Below are 20,923 nucleotides of genomic sequence, written 5' to 3' on the forward strand. Positions count from 1 at the left end.
TATCTTGTACATTCTTCATAATTGATTATGGGTAATATTCACACTTTACCTGAGAATAAAGTGGCAAGTAATAAACCCTAATTTAAGGAAGGAAAAGAAAGGGTGAGCTACCCACAGTCACAAACCAAACCAAGAGCTAGATAATGTAATAGTAGTGTTGTTTAAATTGTTACTAGTTACTTTTTCCAGACCAGATTTTCTGTCTATGGCCTTCTCACCCAACACAATCAAGAGCCCAATCTCTGAAGCACAGAGCCAATTCAGGAGACAGAGCCTCATACTCTCCCCAATATACCTTCGATCTCAGAAATGCGCTTTTCAGTTTCTTTCTCCATCACCTTCTGCTGAAACTGGATTTTTGCCACCTGTGCAATCTTCTCTGCTTCTATAATGATACAACAAAAGAAGACACATTAAAAAACATTTCTATAGTACCTGAGGCATTTAGAATCAGTAGCACACAGTCTAACATTTAATTATAGACAGTTTCATTGGCTGTTTTATTAAGTTTTATCTATCAAAACTATAAACAGCTCAAAGGAAAAAAGGAATTTATCTCCTACTTCAATGTTCTACTTTGATAGTGCTAGTTTTGTGGGAAGAAGTAAAATATGTTAATAGTTCTAGTCCTTCATGGAACTATACCACGATGGTCCACAAGCTAATGGGGAAAAAAGATACTTTATGAAAGTACCACAGAACAAAAACAGAATAATAAAAATGCACAAAGGCATAGGCCAATTATATAACGTGGCAGGAGAAAGAATAAAGGAGAGGCCAAGCATGGCGGCTCTTGCCTGTAATCCTAGGACTTTGGGAGGCTGAGGCAAGAGGATCGCTTAAAGGTAGGATTTTAAGACTAGCTTGTGCAACACAGAGACACCCTAGTCTCTGAAAAAAATAAAAACTAGCTAGGCATGGTGGCACATGCTTGCAGTCCCAGCTACTCAGGAGGATGAGGTAGAAGGATTGCTTGAGCTCAGGAGTTTGAGGTTGCTATGAGCTACGATGACGTTGTTGCACTCCAGCTTGGGTGACAGAGAGAGATCAAGATACATATACAAATTTCTTAAAAAGAATACAGGAGATGTGTGTCACACTTTATGGGGGCAAGACATGATTGCAAGAAGGACTTTGCCTAACAATTGCAATCAGTGTAACCTGGCTTATTGTACACTCAATGAATCCCCAACAATAAAAAAAAAAAAGAAAGACTACAGGAGAAAAGTTAAACCAATGGAGGCCTTCTGGAATGAATCTTAAAGAAAATAATGGACATGACCTAGGAGGATATGCCAAGAAGCATAAAGACAGACAAGAAGATGTGAACAAACAAGTCACAATGAAAAAGTGTTACAGAACCAGAGGACAAGAGATAACAAAAAAATAACAAGAGGGTGGCACTTGCGGCTGAGTGTGCAGGGTGCTGGCCCGATATACTGAGGGTGGCCCTGGCCAGCTAAAACAGCAGTGGCAACTGCAACAAAAAAAATAGCCGGGCGTTGTGGTGGGTGCCTGTAGTCCCAGCTACTCGGGAGGCTGAGGCAAGAGAATTGCTTAAGCCCAAGAGTTGGAGGTTGCTGTAAGCTGTGATGCCACAGCACTCTACCCAGGGTGACAAGCGTTGAGACTCTGTCTCAAAAAAATAAATAAATAAATAAATAAAATAACAATAGAGAGAGGGCTAGGAGACCCCTGTCTTGAGTAACAGTTTAAGGAGTTTAGTTTTATATCCTCAGGATTTACTGCTAAGTTAGCATCAGGGAAATGACATGATGAAAACATTATCAGTGGAGGAGTAGTCTCACTGCTATTGAAGATAAAACAGAAAGTAGGATAATTCATCTGAGAATGGGTAAATAAGTGCTGGGAGTGAACATGTTGGAGGTAGGAGGCAAGTACACGCTGGAGAAACTAAACTCCCGTAGCAAATCTCTGGCTTAACCAAAGGTCCCAGGACCAAGGAAGAAAGACTCTAGATATACTTTAAATTCAATTATTGGAATTCATAAAGAACATTCTTGATTCTCCCTTTCAGTAAAGAAGGTGGGTATTTTAACATGTCTTGTTTCTGGAAAGTACATTATAAAAAGAAAATTTCCAAGTGGTATCTTCTTTCCAGGAGAGACTACGCTTTACCAACTACTCTGGGGATACTTCTCTACTTCTCTATTTACTCTACTAGAGTAAAATCAATTTATATTATACCATCCTAAAACTAAACTACTATGGTCAACTGGGCTAGAAATTTAAGTGTAAGCAAAAAGTCAAGATAAAACTCAAATAAAAGATGAGAAATCTGGAGCCTGCACTTAGAACCCAGAGAATGTCATCTCAACACACGGGACTATTGTGACAGTCCCATTCAACAAAGTTAGTTCTAGAAAAATGGTGGAAGAGGCTAGTAAAAAACCTTTCCCTTTACCCATCACCACCTTAAAATGCTACATAAAATATAACAGATTTATTTTTTAATACATGACTGACTTCACAAAAAAGAATGAGAGATCCTAAGCAAAGGCAAAGTCAAAAGCCTATATGAGGGCAGCCCTGGAGTGATTATTAGGCAAACAAGGAAGAGGGACTTGGATTTTTGTCTGTGCAGGGCCAGAAGATGAGGGGTTGTAAGGTTAGCACTAAAACTCCTACATAAATCTAGAATTTAAGAGGGCTGTAAGAAGAGACTAAAAACCTTTACTAATCAGCCCAGTGAGAAGTAAGCTCTTCTCTACCTAGACATATCACAGTGAAAGTGGAGAATACCCAAATATGGAAAAAAAAAAAAATCTTGAAAAGCAAAAAGAGAAGGTTGATTACTTAGATGGACAGCATACTTAGGTAAAAGAGGCTCAACAAAATTGAAATAATGTCACTAAATGGCAAGGAAAAGTTAGTGTGATTTAGGATTGTAGGCTAAATTACCATTCAAGAATGAAATAAAATTATTTTCAGAGTAAGAAAAATTGAAGTTTTCACTTCTTAGCTTTCATTGAAAAACATCTAGCAGAAAAAAAGAATACAGGAGGGTGGTAGATGACGGGATGTTGCTATGCTTGGTGGGTTATCACGTGTGTTGCTTCAGTGATGTATTCACTGAAGGCCCTAATTTCACCATAGTGTAACAAAAACAAATACAAAAAAAAAAGAAAAAAGAAAAAAGAATAAATTGCCAAAAACAATGGGGAAGACAAGATTATGCAGCACACGTAAATAAAAATAATGTATACTATAATAATTAACAATGATGTTGATAACAATCAATGGGAAGATAAAGACAACATGAAACTAAAACACTAGGCAATAAGAATATGTAAGACTGGGGGTGGCGCCTGTGGCTCAAGGAGTAGGGCGCCGGTCCCATATGCCGGAGGTGGTGGGTTCAAACCTAGCCCCAGCCAAAAAAAAAAGAATATGTAAGACTGGAAGACGATGAGAGTTAAAGCATTCTAAGGTACTGTTCAATAAGAGGAGAGAGAGTATGATTGATTTCAGACTTTGTCAAGTTAGGTATATTTGCTGACATTTTATAAGAAATGAATGGTTGGAGGTGGAGCAAGATGGCGGTCGAGTAACAGCTTCTCTGCAACTGGGCACGGTGAGTCTGGGGAGATAAGACTCCAGGCATCTCTGGCTGGTGAAATCTGCCTATAATCATCCCTTTGAGGATACAGGGAGTCAGCAACAGACTTCTGGACCCCAAGAGGAGGACAAAAACAGGGGAAAACTGACAAGTGGTTGCGAGTGTTCTATCGACCTAATCCCGCCGGCAGCTGTAAGTACAAGCAGCAGTGAGACTGCAGACCAGAAAGGCCTTATCTGTGAACTGTTTTGGTGTTATTGGACTTGGCACTCAGTTGAACTGCCTTGGGGAGAGCTTGAGCAGGAGTGCGGAGAACTTTGGGCATTGTCTAGGGCCCCAGACTGAGCCGCTGAGCCGGACAGAGCTAATAGTGTTCGGCTGTGGGACGCAGGGAGCCATTGTGAGAGAACTGCCCTGGCAAGCTCCACCCTCAGGGTCGCAGAGCAAAATCAGGCGAGAGCTAGTAACCCAGTGACTGAGCAGCCTAAAGGCAGGGACTGAGCTGCCTTACAGCCTTAACCCTCAGGGGCAGAGTGAGACCAGTTTTGGCACACTGGAGCCTTGGGCTATTACCCTGAGTAGAGTGCCGTGGTGTCACAGCTCAACCTCCAGGGCTTGGCGCCACCTGGACCTCCATAAGAGCTGTGCCACGACCCCGACCCGCACTCGCCGGGCCTCCACATGCCCTGACCAGGAACTGTGGGAGCCGCGCAACCCTGCGTCTTCCCTCCTGTAGCCTCTCTGCCTCAACACGGGCCCACTCGTCTGGCCAGGGACTCTGGTAGCCGCATGCCCTCTGGAGCCCTCCCTGCCTATGTGCAGAGCCCTTCTCCTGGCCAGAGAATGCTGGAGCCTTGGGCTCTCTGTGCCAAAGACACTGGGCGCCAGGCACTCCCAGAACTGTGCGTACCACCTCACACCCTGTTGCTGGATCTGGGTGTGTCACACTCCGGAGCTGCTTCCACAACCAGAACTCCCTGGCTGGGGCAGCCCCAGAGGAACTACACAGGGTGACTCTCTACAAAGATCCAGCAACAGTAGAGTGATCCCGCTGGGGTCTAATCTTGGAGAGACACCTCCCAAACTCTGAGGATGGTCAGAGGCAACTGTGAAAAACAATCATGAGGCAAAATCAACAGAAAAACTCTGGCAATATGAAAAATCAGAGTAGATCAACTCCCCAAGGATCAATGGGGCAGACACAGCACAAGATCCCATGCACAAACAAATAGCTGAGATGTCAGAAATCAAATTCACAATCTGGACATCAAATAAGATCGAATTAGAATTTCAAGCAGAAACCAAAAAGATATCTCAAGACTTCAACGAATTCAAAGACCAAATGACCAAAGATTTTGACACATTGAGACAAGAAGTTGCAGCCCTCAAAGATCTGAGAAACACAGTAGAATCCCTCAGTAACAGAATGGAGCAAGCAGAAGAAAGGATGTCTGACATTGAAGACAAAGCTTTTGAACGCTCCCAAACTCTCAAAGAGGAAGAGAAATGGAACGCAAAAACAGATCACTCTCTCAGAGAGCTCTGGGATAATTCAAAGAAAACAAATATTTGTCTTATAGGGATCCCCGAAAGCCACAAAGTGGCTTCACAAGGCACAGGGTCTCTTCTCTATAAGATTATGAAGGAGAACTTTCCAGACATGCCAAGAGTTTCTGAAATTCAGATAGCAGACAGTTTCAGAACTCCAGCATGACTCAACCCAAATAAGACATCCCCCAGACACATCATAATCAATTTCACTAAAGTTAATATTAAGGAGAAAATTCTGTAAGCAGCCAGATGAAAGAAAATCATCACCTACAAGGGAAAGAATATTAGAATAACTTATTAAATTTATTATTCTATATACATTTATCATTCTAATAAATAATATTAGAATAAGATCTCTCTGCTGAAACCTTTCAAGCTAGAAGAGGATGGTCATTTACTTTTAATCTCCTAAAACAATCTAACTTTCAACCCAGGATCCTGTACCCAGCTAAACTGAGTTTCATTTACGACGGAGAAATTAAATACTTCAATGACATTCACATGTTAAAGAAATTTGCCATAACTAAACCAGTTCTCCAGGATATTCTCAGACCTATCCTCCATAAAGACCAGCGTAATCCTCCACCACAAAAGTAAACCCCCCCAGAAAATTTTGATCAAATTCCAACTTCCACAGTCGCAAAAGGATTAAAAATGTCCAAAGGACTCTCAAAAGGCTTATCAAAATTCTCAATTAATGTGAATGGTTTAAACTGTCCTCTAAAGAGGCACAGGTTGGCTCACTGGATACAAAACTCAAGCCAGATATCTGCTGCATACAAGAATCGCATCTTACATTAAAAGACAAATATAGACTCAAGGTGAAGGGATGGTCATCTATACTGCAGGCAAATGGAAAGCAGAAAAAAGCAGGCGTTGCAATCCTATTCGCAGACGCAATAGGCTTTAAACCAACCGAAATAAGGAAGGATAAGGATGGACACTTCATATTTGTTAAATGTAATACTCAATATGACGAGATTTCAATTATTAATATTTATGCACCCAACCAGAACACACCTCATTTTATAAGAGAAACTCTAACAGACATGAGCAACTTGATTTCCTCCAGTTCCATGGTAGTTGGAGATTTTAACACCCCTTTAGCAGTGCTGGATAGATCCTCCAAAAAGAAGCTAAGCAAAGAAATCTTAGATTTAAACTTAACCATTCAACATCTGCACTTAACAGACATCTACAGAACATTTCATTCCAACAAAACTGAATACACATTCTTCTTATCAGCCCACGGAACATACTCCAAAATCGACCACATCCTAGGCCACAAATCTAACCTCAGCAAATTTTAAAAAATAGAAATTATTCCTTGCATCTTCTAAGACCATCACGGAATAAAAGTTGAACTCAATAACAACAGGAACCTGCATACCCATACAAAAACATGGAAGCTAAACAACCTTATGCTGAAGGATAGATGGGTTATAGACGAGATTAAGAAGGAAATCACCAAATTTTTGGAACAAAACAACAATCAAGACACGAATTACCAGAACCTCTGGGATACTGCAAAGGCAGTCCTAAGAGGGAAATTTATAGCACTGCAAGCCTTCCTCAAGAAAACGGAAAGAGAGGAAGTTAATAACTTAATGGGACATCTCAAGCAACTGGAGAAGAAGAACACTCCAACCCCAAACCCAGCAGAAGAAAAGAAATAACCAAAATCAGAGCATAATTAAAAGAAATTGAAAACAAAAGAATTATACAACAGATCAATAAATCCGAAAGTTGGTTTTTTGAAAAGATCAATAAAATAGATAAATCTTTGGCCAACCTAAACAGGAAAAAAAGAGCAAAATCTCTAATTTCATCAATCAGAAATGGCAAAGATGAAATAACAACAGCTCCCTCAGAAATTCAAATAATCCTTAACAAATACTACAAGAAACTCTACTCTCAGAAATATGAAAATGTGAAAGAAATTGACCAATACCTGGAAGTACGCCACCTACCAAGATTGAGCCAGAACGAAGTGGAAATGTTGAACAGGCCTATATCAAGTTCTGAAATAGCATCAACTATACAAAATCTCCCTAAAAAGAAAAGCCCAGGACCAGATGGCTTTACGTCAGAATTCTACCAAACCTTTAAAGAACTGTACCTATATTACTAAACCTCTTCCAAAATATAGAAAAAGAAGGACTATTACCCAATACATTTTACGAAGCAAACATCACCTTGATCCCCAAACCAGGAAAGACCCAAAAAGAAAAGAAAATTATAGACCAATATCACTAATGAATATGGATGCTAAAACACTCAATAAGATCCTAACAGAATCCAACAACACATCAAAAAAATTATACACCATGACCAAGTGGGATTTATCCAAGGTCTCAAGGCTGGCTCAATATATGTACATCTATAAATGTAATTCAGCACATAAACAAACTAAAAAATAAGGACCAAATGATTCTTTCAATTGATGGAGAAAAAGCTTTTGATAATATCCAGCATCCCTTCATGATCACAGCACTTAAGAAAATTGGTATAGAAGGGACATTTCTTAAATTGATAGAGGCCATCTACAGCAAACCCACAGTCAATATCGTATTGAATGGAGTTAAATTGAAATCATTTCCACTTAGATCAGGAACCAGGCAAGGTTGCCCATTGTCTCTTTAACATTGTAATGGAAGTTTCAGCCATTGCAATTAGGGAAGAAAAGGCAATCAAGGGTATCCACATAGGGTCAGAAGAGATCAAACTTTCACTCTTCGCAGATGATATGATCGTATATCTGGAAAACACTAGGGATTCTACTACAAAACTTTTAGAAGTGATCAAGGAATATAGCAATGTCTCAGGCTATAAAATCAACACCCATAAAGCTGTAGCCTTTATATATACCAACAATAACCAAGCCAAAAAAACAGTCAAGGACTCTATTCCTTTCACAGTAGTGCCAAAGAAAATGAAATATTTGGAAGTATACCTAACAAAGGATGTGAAAGATCTATACAAAGAGAACTATGAAACTCTAAGAAAAGAAATAGCTGAAGATGTTAACAAATGGAAAAACATACCATGCTCATGGCTGGGAAGAATCAACATTGTTAAAATGTCTATACTACCCAAAGCAATATATAATTTTAATGCAATTCCTATTAAAGCTCTATTGTCATATTTTAAAGATCTTGAAAAAATTATACTTCGTTTTATATGGAATCAGAAAAAACCTCGAATAGCCAAAATATTACTCAGCAATAAAAACACAGCAGGAGGAATCACGCTACCAGACCTGAGACTGTACTATAAATCGATAATGATCAAAACAGCATGGTACTGGCACAAAAACAGAGAAGTAGATGTCTGGAACAGAATAGAGAACCAAGAGATGAATCCAGCTACTTACCGTTATTTGCTCTTTGACAAGCCAATTAAAAACATTCAGTGGGGAAAAGATTCCCTATTTAACAAATGGTGCTGGGTAAACTGGCTGGCAACCTGTAGAACTGAAACTGGACCCACACCTTTCACCATTAACTAAGATAGACTCTCACTGGATAAAAGATTTAAACTTAAGACATGAAACTATAAAAATACTTGAAGAAAGTGCAGGGACAATTCTTGAAGGAATTGGCCTGGGTGAATATTTTATGAGGAGGACTCCCCAGGCAATTGAAGTAGTATCAAAAATACACTACTGGGACCTGATCAAACTAAAAAGCTTCTGCACAGCCAAGAACATAGTAAATAAAGCAAGCAGACAGCCCTCAGAATGGGAGAAAATATTTGCAGGTTATACCTCCAATAAAGGTCTAATAACCAGAATCCACAGAGAACTCAAACATATTAGCAAGAAAAGAACATGTGATCTCATCTCAGGGTGGGCAAGGGACTTGAAGAGAAACTTCTCTAAAGAAGACGGATGCACGATCTACAAACACATGAGAAAAAGCTTATCATCCTTAATCATCAGAGAAATGCAAATCGAAACTACTTTGAGATATCACCTAACCCCATTAGGAGTAGCCCACATAACAAAATCCCAAAACCAGAGATGTTGGTGTGGATGTGAAGAAAAGGGCACACTTCTACATTGCTGGTGGGAATGCACACTAATATGTACCTTCTGGAAGGATGTTTGGAGAATACTTAGAGACCTAAAAATAGACCTGCCATTTGATCCTATAATTGCTTTACTAGGTTTATACCCAGAAGACCAAAAATCACAATATAACAAAGACATCTGTACCAGAATGTTTATTGCAGCCCAATTCATAATTGCTAAGTCATGGAAGAAGCCCAAGTGCCCATCGAACCACAAATGGACTAGCAAATTGTGGTACACGTATACCATGGAATATTATGCAGCCTTAAAGAAAGATGGAGACTTTACCTCTTTCATGTTTACATGGATGGAGCTGGAACATATTCTTCTTAGCAAAGTATCTCAGGAATGGAAGAAAAAGTATCCAATGTACTCAGCCCTACTATGAAGCTAAATTGTAGTAGCTTTCATATGAAGGCTATAACCCAACTGTAGCACAAGACTATGAGGAAAGGGCCAAGGAAGGGGAAGGGAGTGGAGAGGTTAGGGTAGAGAGAGGGTAATGGGTAGGGCCACACCTACGGTGCATCTTAGAATGGGTACAGGCGAAACTTACTAAAGGCAGAATACAAATGTCACATACAATAACTAAGAAAATGCCATGAAGGCTACATTGAACAGTTTGATGAGAATATTTCAGATTGTATATGAAACCAGCACATTGTACTCCTTGATTGCACTAAAGTACACAGCTATGATCTAACAATTAAAAAAAAAAATGGTTATGCATTCCAGAAATAGAATGTAAAACAAGAAATGAATGGTTCAAACAGTCTATAAAACCAGTGTATGGTGCCCCAAGATCGCATTAATGTACACAGCTATGATTTAATAAAAAAAAAAAAAAAAAAAGAAATGGTTATCCATTCTAGAAATAGAATGCAAAACTTACAATCAAGTAAAAGGAAGAAAGGAATAAAGAAAATTCAATTAATTCGATACCAATTAGAAAAGAGGGGGAAAAGGAAGCAGAGAAAAAATGCATGGTATATAGCACATAATTAAATGATAAAAACAAATTCAAATATAGCAGTAACCACACAGTAAATATAAAAGACTAAACTCACCAGTTAAAAGACAGATTCTCACATTGGATAAGATAACAAAATCCAGCTATATACTGTTTACAAGAGACACACCTAAAACATAATGACATAGAAAAGTTGAAAGAGAAGGATGGGAAAAGATACAGCAAGAAATAACTAACCAGGCGGTGCCCGTGGCTTAAAGGAGTAGGGCGCCAGCCCCATATGCCAGAGGTGGCGGGTTCAAAACCAGCCCTGGCCAAAAATTACAAGTTAAAAAAAAAAAAAAACAAACGAATAACTAACCAAGAGAAATTTTCCATAGCTGTATTATAATAGGGCAAAACCTTAAGCCAAAAACATGTAGGGATAATGAAGCATTACCAAACAGAAGCAATTTTCGAGAGAGGTATGATAATTCTGAACCTGAATGTTCTTAACAATATAGCCCAAAAATACAAAGAAAAAAGTTAGAAATTCAGCAACTACATGTGAGATTTTATTTTATTTTAGAGACAGAGTCTTACTTTTTCACCCTCAGTAGAGTGCTGTGGCGTCACAGCTCACAACTCCAACTCCTGGGATTAGGTGATTCTCTTGCCTTAGCCTCCTGAGTAGCTGGGACTACAGGCACCGGCCACAATGCTCGGCTATTTTTTGTTGCAGTTTGTCCAGGGTCAGGTTCAAACCCACCGCCCTCGGTATATGGGGCCGGTGCCCTACCCACTGAGCCGCAGGCGCCACCCTGCATGGGAGATTTTAACACATCTTTCTCAGTAACTGATAGCACAAGAAGGAAAAAATTATAATAATACTGAAGATGTGAATAACAAAAATAATTCATAAGGCTGTTTGATGGATATATAAAGAAGCCTGTATCCAACAAATAGAGAATACGTATTCAGTCTTTTAGAGTGCACATAAAACATTTACAAAAAAGGACTGCAAGTAAGTAGAGCACAAAGCAAATTTCAACAAACATTTAAGAATTCATACAGCAGATCTTATTTTCTGACTGCCATTCTGTAACGTTGAAAATCAACAATTAAAAGGTAGCCCCTCAAAACCCATTGAACCAGAAATTTTAAAACATGCTTTTAATAATATTAAAACGGGGAGGAGCCTTTGGCTCCTTTAGTATTATTGGAGCCAAAGAAATTATAATGAAAATGGTTTTTGTTTTTTGAGACACAGTCTCACTATGTTGCCCTCAGGAGAGTGCCATGGCATCACAGCTCACAGCAACCTCAAACTCTTAGGCTTAAGCAATTCTCTTGCCTCAGCCTCCCAAGTAGCTTGGACTACAGGTGCCCGCCACACCGCCCGGCTATTTTTTGTTGCAGTTGTCATAGTTGTTTTAGCTGACCTGGGCCAGATTTGAACCAACCAGCCTCAGTATACGTGGCCAGCGCTGTAACCACTGTGCTAGAAGATTGAAAAATCATAAGAGAATTCTACAAAAAAATTTATGAACCCAAATTTGAAATATAGGATGAAATGGACAATTTTCTATAAAAATATAATTACCAAAACTGACTTAAAAACTAACAGATACCTGACTAGACTTACACTCAATATAGTAGTTATATCAATAGGTTAAATCTTACCACAAAAACAAGCAAATGAAAAAAGCAGAAACTCCATAAACTAAGATGGCTTTTGGAAGTGAGTTCCACCACAACTCTAAAACAATGATGAGATAATGTGTATCTTATACAAAATATTCCGTAACAAAGGAAATGGAAATATTTTCCAACTCATTTTGAGGCTAGTAAAACTGCGGTTAACAACAAAAAAAATCTGACAGCAAGAATGTAAGAAAATTAAAAGCTGATCAAATTTATGAAAATAAAAGCAAAAATTCTGAAGAAATTATCAGCAAACTGTATTGAGACATGTACTGGGTGAACTCCTACATCATGACTGAGTAGATGACTATCTCAAGCATGCAAAGATAATTCAGTAGTAGAAAACCATTATTTTTTGAGACGGAGTCTCAAAGCTGTTGCCCTGGGTAGAGTGCTGTGGTGTCATAGCTCACAGCAACCTCAAACTCTTGGGCTTAAGCAATTCTCCTGCCTTAGCCTCCCAAGTAGCTGGGACTACAGGCATCTGCCATAATACCCGGCTATTTTTCTGTTGCAGCTGTCATTGCTGCTTTAGCTGGCCTGGGCCGGGTTCGAACTCACTAGCCTCTTGGTGTATGTGGCCGGCACCCTCCCCACTGAGCTATGGGTGCTGCCCTAGAAAACCTATTAATATAACACATTATATTAACAGGTTTAAAAAGAAAAATTATAAATTCATCTTAACATATGTAGGAAAAGTAGGAAAAATTCTAAAAGTTTTAACAGCCATTCACAGTTAAAGGTCTTGGCAAAGTACAGAATGAAACTTCATTAACCAATTAAGTGTTAAGTGTTAACTACAACAAACATAATTGGGACTATTTAAAGTTAGTGACAAGAATGCATGTTATTGTCTTTCTTTCCTATAACCATACTGTGTGAGCCATAGCCTAATGTAGTAAAATAAAAAGAAAAAGAAATAAAAGATGTGGGATTATAAAGAAAAAAGCAGATTTGTCCTTATTTGAAGATAATGATTGTTCATTTGGGAAATCCAAGAGATTATTAGAAATAAAAGCATTTTCAGCAAGGTTGTGAAATTAAAAAAAATTAATAGCATATCTCTACAAAACCAAGAAAAAGTGCCTTTTAAAAAGAGTCTATTTATAATACTGAAAAACTTAAAGGATATATAAAAATGAATCTCCAACAAATGTCCAAGAACTTTAAGAAGAAAATTATGACACTTTTTGGAAGACATTTCTCATAAATGGAGAAATATAAATTATAATACTCAATATCATAAATATACAATTCTCTCCAAATTTATATATATATATTCAATGAAATTATCAATCAAAATCCCAACACAGTATTTTACAAAACTTGAGCTGGTTCTAAAATTTATATGGAAGCATAAAAGGCCTACAATATTCCAGAACATTATTAGAAATATGAACAGTTAATAGCTGAGAAGAAAAGTTAAGGAGAAAATCACTCGTCTCAGATAGCAAGACTTAATATAAAAGCTACAATACTAAAAACAAGATAATATTGGGGAAAGTTGGTAATATTTGGACCAAAGTAGAGGTCCTAGAATCAAATTGTATGCAGTATCTTTTGTTACATGACAAATTTGGCATTAGAAATAAGTACAGGGAATGATGAACTATTTAGTAAGTAGTCAGTCTAAGACAAATTCCATTTGGAAAAAATAAAACTGAATCTTTATGTCATACTAAACACTAAAATTCCAGATGGATTAAAGATCTAAATATGAAACCCAAAACTTTTAGAATAAAATTACTACTCTGGGGTGGGGGAAAGAATTTTTGAACAAGATAGAAAAGGCACAAACTATAATGGAAAAGATTAATGGATTTGACTATATGAAAATTAAATATATACGTATGTCAAAGAAATCATAAAGTTCAAAGAAAAGTTACAAATTGAGAGATGTTTGCAATGTAATAAATCTGGAAAAGGATTAGTATATCCAGGAGTGATGTAAAGAATTCCTACAAATCAATTCAAAAGAGCAATTGAATAATGGGCTAAGAACATTAACAGGCTATTCCTATACCAAAAAAAAGAAAAGAAATCTGAAAGAATAGACAATATTCAACTTTACTAATAATCAGGGAAATTCAAATTGAAATTATGGGATACCATGTCTACCACTGAACTGATATACATTTTTAGGTTGGATAACACCAATGGTTGTGGAGGACGCCCAGCAGTGAAACTATAACTCAAACACTGGCCAGGTGGGGTGGCTCATGCATGTAATACCAGCACTCTGGGAGGCCGAGGTGGGTGGATTGCTTGAGCTCATGAGTTCAAAACCAGCCTGAACAAAGCAAGATCCTGTCTCTACTAAAAATTAAAAAAAAAAAAATGAGGCAAGAGGATTGCTTGAGCAGAAGAGTTGCAGGTTGCTGTGAGCTATGACGCCACAGCACTCTACCCAGGGCAACAGCTTGAGACTGTCTCAAAAAAAATTAGAACTCAAACTCTGTTGAAGAGAGAGTAAAATGGAAGAATCACTTTAAAGAGCAATCTGGCAATATGTTATGACCCGGTAATTCTACTTAGAGATATGGACACTAGAGCAGTGCTTCCCAAACTATCTATGGGAAAGCACCTTTTCTTTCTTTCTTTCTTCTTCTTTTTCTATTTTTTGGTATTTCAATCTGTTAGGATACAATATAGTAAAATATAATAAAAATGAATTTACAGTTTAGAAAAAGTTTAAAAATATTACTGTATTTTCACAATCAGTATGCTTGATTGAAATACAAAATAATAAAAATATTACTATGTTAAATGCTGTGTTAAAATGCTATAAGAACTTAGAACAGGTGGAGGGAGGGTAATTGGTGGGACCTCACCTACGGTGCATCTTACAAGAGTACATGTGAAATTTACTAAGTGTAGAATATAAATGTTTTAACACAATAACTAAGAAAATGCTGCGAAAGCTATGCTAACTAGTTTGATGAAAATATTTCAAATTGTATATAAAAGCAGCACACTGTACCTCATGATTGCATTAATATGCACAGCTATGATTTAATAAAAAAAAGAAAGAAAAGAAAAAAGAACTTAGAACATTTATTTTCTATTTCTGTATTCATCTCATTGGGGCAAAGAAACAAAAAGCTGGCAACAGGGTACTGACCCACATCATACATTGAGTAACGCTGCTCTAGGAAAACTCTTACACATGTGGCACAAAGAGACATGGATAAGAGCACTATTGTGGCCGTGTCTGTAACAAAAAATTAGCAACTATGTAAATCTTCATTTATAAATCAGAATAAAATGATGTCCACTCATAGAACAAAATACACAGTAGTTAAAATTAGATTGGCCAGGAGTGGTGGTTCATGCCTGTAATCCCAGCACTTTGGGAGGCCAAGGCAAAAGGACTGCTTAAGGCAAAGAGCTCAAGATCAGCCTGAGCAATATAACAAGACCTCATCTCTACAAAAAAAAGACAGTCTTTTAGACAGTCTCGCTTGGTTATCCTTGGTAGAACGTAGTGGCGTCTTAGCTCACAGCAATCTCAAACTCTTGGGCTCAAGTAATCCTCTTGCTATAGCCTCCTTAGCTGGAACTACAGGCCCCTGTCACAATACCCGGCTATTTTTTAGAGATGGGGGTCTCATTCTGTCTCAGGCTGGTCGTGAACCTGTGAGCTCAGGCAATCTACCTGCCTCAAGTGGATTTAAAAAAAAAATTTAAATTAGCTAGGTATGGTGGCACTTGGACCCAAAAGCCTGGGTGACAAAGTGATAGCCTATCTAAACAAAACAAAGCAACACAAGACAACTAGATCTACATGTGTCAATATGAATAAAACTCAAACAATGTTAGTAAAAAAGGGCAAGTTTTAAAATAGAAGGTAGAATTTGGTATGATTTTTGTAGCTTCAAATAGGTAGAAGAATCCTATAAACTGTTACATATTCACAGTAAATCATAAAAATATGGATGAAAAGGATATGCTTCAACTTCAGAATTGAAGCTATATTCTAAGAAAGGTCAAGAAGTAAGACCAGTGAAGGATACAAAGGAGGATTCAAACAGATAAATTTTTCCTTAAAAGAAAATACGATCTGAAGAAATACAGCAAAATCTTAAGCCTGCATTATACTGCTTTCTATACATTTCTGTATATTTGAGTTATTCAATAAAAATGTCTTAAACTTCCAGCATCACTTGAAGGCCTAAGATGGTAGGTCTAATATACAGTACCCTGGAGTGTAAGGTGAGTCACGTAATTCAAAATGAAATACTGCCATATTTTCATTGGTGGCAATATCTATCCAGATAAAATTAAGTGCATGTCAATAACAAGAATGCACACTATAACCCTCAGCGCTGGCCAAAAGGTTCCCTGTTCTTTTTTTTTTTTTTTTTTGAGACAGAGTCTCACTTTCTTGCCCCAGGTAGAGTGCCATGGTGTCATAGCTCACAGTAACCTCAAACACTTGGGCTCAAGTGTCCTCTTGCCTCAGCCTCCCAAGTAGCTGGGACTTCAGGTGCTCCGCCACAACGTCCCGCTATTTTTAGAGACAGGATACCGCTCTTGCTTAGGCTGGTCTCAAACTCTTGAGCTCAAGCAATCTATTCGCCTTGGCCTCCCAGAGCGCAGGGATTATAGGTGTGAGCCACCATGCCCAGCCCTAGCTTCCCTGTTCTTAATCTGTATGAATGAAATCCCTACTCCACAGAGACTAAAGCCTCCATAAACTCTATCCATTCTTTCTGTCCGTGAAAAAGACAACAATGGCAGCTGACAAGATGATGGAGAGCCAAAGTTCTTCATTAAGTACTAGTCTCACGCCTACATTTAAAGGCTTTAGGACATCTGAATGAGTTATCAGAATTCTCCACTACATGTGTTGCAATCTTATTTGAAACCCATCAATACCCAAGACGAGTCTGACAAAGAACAGGACAAACTCATTAACAATGTCCTTAGAGACATTCATTTCAGAAAGAAATTCAAGTACCTATAACAGCCTTTTTCCTCTCCGTCTCAGCTTCTTTCTCCACAACCTTTTGTTTCTGTGCAGCTATAAGGAGTTTTGTCTTCTCAGCCTCCCTGTGAAGTAAAACATTACAAAAATTAAAAGTGATTTTCTTATGTGAAATCAAGCCAGTAATTCTGACCCTGTAGTATGTCAGAGAATTGTTGTTCGACAAGAATGTTTTGACCCATTAAGGTAGGTAACAGAGGTGCTACCTTATTTATAATGGATTTGAGGTTGAAAGATTAAATGATTTCCCCAAAGTCACCCAGAGACAGGAAAAAAATTAAATACATTTGAATTTTAGTTTCATTTTTTCATTCTAATTAATCACATAAAGGCCTGTGATATGGAAGGGAATATATAAATACTTCCTTTGCTGTTAGGCCTCCTATTAGCCCACATAGCACCACTGTGCCGATGAGAAAAACATAGTCCTCTGGGTAGATGCAGTCCCTCAGGGACATAGTCTGGCAAGCAGAATGGAGCTACATTTCAGCCCCTCTCCTTTTCAGGTGGACACTCAAGTGCAGTGGCCTAAATTTTGTATAGAAGATATAACTAGGTAGCAGTTATCAGGTAGTGAACTGGGGCTTAATACAGGGAGAATTTTCTAAGAACGTGAACTTACAACATAGGTTGAACACCCATAGTCTGAAGATTTACAATCCGAAATGCTCCAAAATCTAAAATTTTTTGAGCACTAACATGATGCTACAAGCGGGAAATTCCACATGTAAATACTTAACACAAACTTTGTTTCATGCACAAAATTATTAAAAATGTTGATAAAATTACCTTCAGGCTGTACAGTGTATATAGAATATAAATGAATCGTGTGTTTAGACTTGGGTCCCATCCTCATGATATCTATTTATATATAGATATGTAAATATTCCAAAATCCAAAACTCTTTTGGTTCCAAGCATTTTAGATAAGGATCATTCAAACTGTCACGTAAATGCTGGCTACTGGATTACCACATGGCAAAAATGGTGTTTAAAAAGATTGGTGTTTAAAAGATTAGGTGAGAGGTTAGACTGGACAATCTCAAGGTGGCTCTTAATTCTGAAATTCCAATAGTCTATAAAATTAAGAAAGATCTATAATTATCTGAAAAACAACTCCAATAGCATCCCCAAAATATTTCTTCCCAAAGTTCCTCTTCTGTCAGATTGATAAAGACATGAAATGACTGAAGACTGTGAGTTATTTGAGGGCAAGTATTCATCTTCCCATCATCAAAAGCAATTATATTTAAAGCTTAAGGCACTCCAAGCCTTTAATAAACTTAAGTGGATCACACGCATGATCTACCCTGGCTTTACAGTTTTAAAAGAGTTCCTACTCTACAACAAAAAAAAGAAAAAAAAACCCCACTAAATGAGAGACGATACAGACTTAAGAACAAAAAGGACCCAGAAACATACCACCCCATAAAGCAATATTGCTACTCCTTAGGCCGTGAGTATTTACGTATCTATTGTATTCTTAACTTTTGCAAATTAATTTTTCTAGCATCTCATATTTTTCCCTCTTAACACACCAGCCAAATTTCCTAAAGACTTTTGTTTCATTTTTTTCAGTACCTGTCATGTGAATACCACATTACGCACTGTTTCCCTAAAAGGGACCTTTTAAAACACTTAGAAACTAATGTCACATTAAACAAGTAACTTCTCATTCACAGCCATCCCTGGACACATAAAAGAGAAAATGATAGCAGTCAATTCAAGCAAGGCTTTCCCAGAGACAAATTATAAAGAGCCAAATGTAATTGTGGATATATAATCACATATAGTGGAAATTCTTACCGTTATTACGGTAACGAAATATGGGCACTCTCTTCAACCTTCACAGCTAGGACTCTTTCCTCTACTAATATTTAATTCAAACTACTGTTCATATAAACTATAGTTCCTTAGGCTTCCAGCAATTGTTTTACAGCAACTGCAACTTTAGCCACTGAAATTGCTCCCCAAAAGTCCATATATAAAGAGAAAACTAATAAAGAGTCTAGTAGAAATTAAGACATAAAAATAGGTTCTATTACTAGAATAAGAATATAGAAGATAGACATATACTCCACCCCAGAGTGTATTATTCATCATGTTTCCTCTAAACTGGTGTATTATATTATAGAAATATTGGGATCCCATGTATATTACTCACATTAACTCAAAATTTCTTCTTATGGCTTCTGGGATTTTGGGTTTTGTGACACGCACAGCCTAAAACATAAAAATAAAAAAGCTAAAGTGTATTTGAAAAACCAATCTTCAAACTAAAGCTTCTACAGAAGAGTGCCTCAAATGATATGAATAAAACAATATAGCCGCCTACTAACACATGTGGGGATCCCACCAGAAAATGTACTTTTCATGCCATTGCACAAAGAATCGAAGTAAGTTTCTTCATACATCCTTAAAAATGCCAGACTACAGGGAAAGCCACTCTACCCATTCAGGAAACAATTTTCTTAAGGAAAAGGTTCTCCTTTAAAAGATGTTTTACAAAGCTCTTCAAACAAACAAACAAACATGGAAGGCAAAGTTCCAAGACTGAAATTGTAAATTCAGAAATAATTAATCAAAAGCAAAAACACAGGTCAGTATAGACCATTTAATACAATGCACAGTAAGTTAATTATCACTTTCTAAATCTAAAATCACTTACTACTCATTATAAATAAATAGCCCAGCGGCTGAAGGAAAAAAATACCAATCACTGGCTTAGTTGTTTCTTCCTGGAATCTAAGAACCTATCTTTATAGACATTGTTTTAATAACTAGATACTTTTTCTCTAATCATACTGTATTTTGACATAATTATCTACTTAGAAAGTGCTGCTTTTTGAAGGTGGACTTTTCTACATCAAGGACATAATCTCTCTCAAAAGATTTTTTTATTAAAAATCCTATAACCCCCCCCCCACATCACCAACACACACACAAAATAATTTGCTAATCTGAAGAAAGCTTTAATTCCCTCTGAAAACTTTTAAGTAGTAAGTAAGGCCTTTAAGGTTTTAAAAAAAAGGTTGGCAGAGCATAGTGGCTCCTGTCTGTAATCCTAGCACTTTGGGAAGATGAGGTGGGAGGATTGTTTGAGGCCAGAAGTTTGAGACCAGCCTGAGCAAAAGCAAGACCGTGTCTCTACAAAAAATTTAAAAATTAGCCAAGTGTGGGCTGGGTGTGGTAGCTCACACCTGTAATTCTAGCACTCTGGGAGGCCAAGGCGAGTGAATTACCTGAGCTCAGGAGTTCGAGACCAGCCTGAGCAAGAGGGCGACCCTATCTCTAAAGAATAGCCTGGCTTGGGTGGCACCTGTGGCTCAGTGAGTAGGGCACTGGCCCCATATACCGAGGGTGGAGGGTTCAAACCCAGCCCCGGGCAAACTGCAACAACAAAAATAGCCGGGCATTGTGATAGATGCCTATAGTCCCAGCTTCTTGGGAGACTGAGGCAAGAGAATCGCCTAAGCCCAGGAACTAGAGGTTGCTGTGAGCTGTGACACCACGGCACTCTACCAAGGGCGACAAAGTGACACTCTGCTTCTAAAATAATAATAAATAAAAAATAGCCGGGCATTGTGGCAGGTGCTTGTAGTCCCAGCTACTCAAGAGGCTGAGGAAGGAGGATTGCTTAAGTCCAGGAATTTGAGGTTGCAGTGATGATGCCACTGCACTCTAGCCCAAGATAGAGCAAGACCCTGTCTCTAACCAACTAACTAAATAAAAGAAAGCTTAAAAAATTATTCTAAGACAGAGTCTCACAAATATTTAACAGGTGCCTACTCTGTCCCAAGTGCTGTTTGTTCTAGGCACTGTGGACAAAGTAGTGAGCAATAGGCAGACTACCTTTACTTAATTTAAAAGTCTAAAGAGAGGAAAGAGACAGTAACAACAGAAAACAAGTGAATGAACGAGGGAATTTCAGATAATTATAAGTAAAATAGGATGATTTGGGGACTGGGAAAGTACTAGGTTGTGGATGGGAAATCAAGATTTTACTTTTGGCATAATTACATAACTCAAAAATCAAGTTATTGGAGAGTGAATTCAACAAAGTTGCAGTCCACCAAGTATC

At 37.8% G+C, this 20,923-nt stretch overlaps 1 protein-coding gene across 3 annotated transcripts in view; it reads right to left on the bottom strand.

Annotated features, from left to right (window-relative positions):
- Positions 1-20,923, bottom strand: part of ERLIN1 (ER lipid raft associated 1) — a 46,207-nt gene that overhangs the window by 4,055 nt on the left and 21,229 nt on the right. For all 3 annotated transcript variants that reach the window (XM_053584969.1, XM_053584970.1, XM_053584971.1), the window contains exons 8-10: positions 19,007-19,065; positions 16,817-16,908; positions 296-385 (exon numbers count right to left, since the gene is read on the bottom strand). In XM_053584969.1, coding sequence (XP_053440944.1) covers positions 296-385; positions 16,817-16,908; positions 19,007-19,065 — 241 coding nt within the window. The remainder of the gene's footprint in view (positions 1-295; positions 386-16,816; positions 16,909-19,006; positions 19,066-20,923) is intronic.

Source organism: Nycticebus coucang, chromosome 3 (genome assembly GCF_027406575.1).
Source record: "Nycticebus coucang isolate mNycCou1 chromosome 3, mNycCou1.pri, whole genome shotgun sequence".
NCBI lineage: Eukaryota > Metazoa > Chordata > Mammalia > Primates > Lorisidae > Nycticebus > Nycticebus coucang.